Source organism: Octopus bimaculoides, chromosome 30, assembly GCF_001194135.2.
Source record: "Octopus bimaculoides isolate UCB-OBI-ISO-001 chromosome 30, ASM119413v2, whole genome shotgun sequence".
Classification (NCBI taxonomy): Eukaryota; Metazoa; Mollusca; class Cephalopoda; order Octopoda; family Octopodidae; genus Octopus; species Octopus bimaculoides.
The window spans coordinates 642,613-645,257 of NC_069010.1; the positions used below are offsets into that span (position 1 = coordinate 642,613).

The window sequence follows — 2,645 nt, forward strand, 5'->3', positions numbered from 1 at the left end:
TAAAATTTGAAGTGTAAATCATTAAAAAAAACGATAACAAGGAACAAGAGCATATGCGCATGGTATATATTAGCTCGACGCTCGATAAAGTGGGGGAAATAAGGGGGTCTTTAACGTTCCGAACATAGCTCTTTGTCAGAAAGTAAAACAGAAAAGTAGAGACAATGAAAATATTACCAAATGTACGTGTGTAGTTACATATGTACATATGTGTGTGCGCGTGTCCGCGCGTACGTGTGTGTGTGTGTGTGTGTATGTATATTAATGTGTTTGTGTGTGTGTGTAAACACAAGATTAGTGAATAATGGGATTTTATTTACTGTCAGAATTGGAAATTATATCACGGAATATATAAATGATGTCGTTCATTTTGTGAACTTCATTTAAACAGAAAATAGTGGACAGAATAGTCTTTTCATTGACCAGCAAAAATTCAGTGAGTTAGAAAAATTTCATTATGTAATAGTTTACTATCAGTAAATGGAGTTGATTGTCTAAATTTCATGAAACCCAAACACAATTAATTCGCATTCTTAAAACTACGGTCTACTGCACGTTCATGTCTCAGTTAATTTACATGTCTGTATAAAAGTCTATATATACTTACATGCATACAAATTATGAACATATGGATTGCATGAGATTGCCGAAGTTTAGTCCACTGCAGGACGAAGGTCTCATCATACTCTCTCTACCAACCCCTGTCTGATGTGGAGGCCGTTTTTACCTCGAGAGTATACTGGTTTGATGAGCCTAAGCAACCAAACTTGTTCAGCAAAAATTGGCAGTGGAGTACAGTCTGAAATACTCATACAGAGGTGCAGTAAAAACCCTCAAATTAACACAAGTGTTTAACTGGAACTCATTTTATCAACCTCGAAGGGATGAAAAGCAAAGTGGGCAGCGTAGAATTTGAACTCAAAACATAAAGAGGGATGAAATACCGCTAAGCATTTTTCCCGGCGTACAAACGATATTTCCAGCTCACCGCAGATTATGTAGGGAATTAAGTAATAAATACATACGCATATAATACTGATCTATATATTTGAATTTAACATGGATTTACATATGTATGTATTTATGTGTTTAAGCTGATCAGGTTAAACTTTAAAATACCTTTTATCATTTAACAAAATCGATATCACTATCTACTAAAGGCATTGAGCTCACTATTTATTTGACGTTTTCCATTTCTTCTATAAAACATGCACGTGTGCGTGTGTGTTTGTGCGTGTGTGTGTGTGTGCGTGAGTGTGTGTATGCATGTATGCGTGTGGTCAGTGCATGTGTGTGTTTGTGTTTGTGTGTGTGTGTGGAGAAATAGAGAAAGGTCAGATATCTACTCACGGCTCTTGATACGCTTTCAGCAGGGATTGTATATTCGTTGAACTCTTTAAAAATCAAACGAAATACGAAGGAGTTGGTCCAGCCTATGGATTGATATACAGAATAATCATTGCGTTTGTAAATGAGAAACACGTCATAGTTACACGTAAAACTCACATACGTAAACATAAATGCACGTTCATGATCACATATACACTTCAAAATACTATATATATAAATATATGTAAAAACAACAACGCGTGGACGTGGTCCATGCATCCTATTACAGGACGCTCAGGGAAGGAAAGTTTAACGTTTCGACAAAGCTATTCTTCAGAAAGAGTTAGCAGAAGAGGAAAGTCCAAGAGAAAAGGAAGACTGCCACTTTTCCAATACTACCTTTATGTCACTCGTAGAGATAGCATTCCCCGTTACAATGTCCCCCTCTGCGGAACCAATCTATTCTGCCACATTCGAATGCTGCTGCTCCTGAAGCTGCAGGAATTTATTTGTCGTCAGCTCTTCTATGGGTTCTTCGACGAGATTGTTAATGTTTTCATCGTCAATGTTAATGTTTCCATCGAGGCCCATGGACTTGCCGAGAGACACTATCTCTTTAACTACATGCGCCTCAGATTCAAACCCCTCGAAGTCTCTTTCGCATTCGCAGTCAGGTCACAGCTTCCATCATGCAGAATTCAGCGTTCTCCTTGTTACACCCTGCCAGGCCATATCGATAATTTTCAAGCGGTTAACAATGTTGTAGAGCTCCTTCCAAAACTCACGAAGAGTTAGATTTGTATTTTCGGTGACGAAACTGGTTTTTGGTGTACAATTTCTTAATTTTAAAAATCACCTGTTGATTCATGGGCTGCATGGAAGTGGTGTTGGTGCGTGAAAGGTACAGAACTTTTATTAATTTTAATTCGTCCTGGATATCAGCACCGTGTCTAGGAAGGTGCTCCATTCCAATAGACGAACCGGTTTTACTTGTACTTGATTATGTGTGCGTGTGTGTGTGTGTGTGTGTGTGTGTGTGTGTGCGCGCGCGCGCGTGTAGAACGTTGAAAAGTAACACACGAGTTGATATGTATAGGGAAAATAAGACAAGGTAGAAAGTTCTAAAATAATTTTATCATGAAGAACATTTTAGTACCGGTTTCAGTCTTTGCAACTTTATCAAGTTTAGAGTAAAGCATGGGAAACAATTAAATTGTGGAAAAATTAAATGAATTTAAAAAAAAAAATATTTCCATAGTTTTCAAATACGTGGGACATTTTCCTTCTTTCTGTCTATCTCTGTCTCTTTTACTTTT

The 2,645-nt window shown here is 37.5% G+C and overlaps 1 protein-coding gene across 1 annotated transcript in view; it reads right to left on the bottom strand.

The window, feature by feature from the left end:
* The window catches only part of LOC106877465 (uncharacterized), a 38,278-nt gene that overhangs the window by 10,634 nt on the left and 24,999 nt on the right, over positions 1 to 2,645 (bottom strand). Inside the window, exon 9 of the mRNA XM_052978056.1 lies at positions 1,351 to 1,433. Coding sequence (XP_052834016.1) covers positions 1,351 to 1,433 — 83 coding nt within the window. The remainder of the gene's footprint in view (positions 1 to 1,350; positions 1,434 to 2,645) is intronic.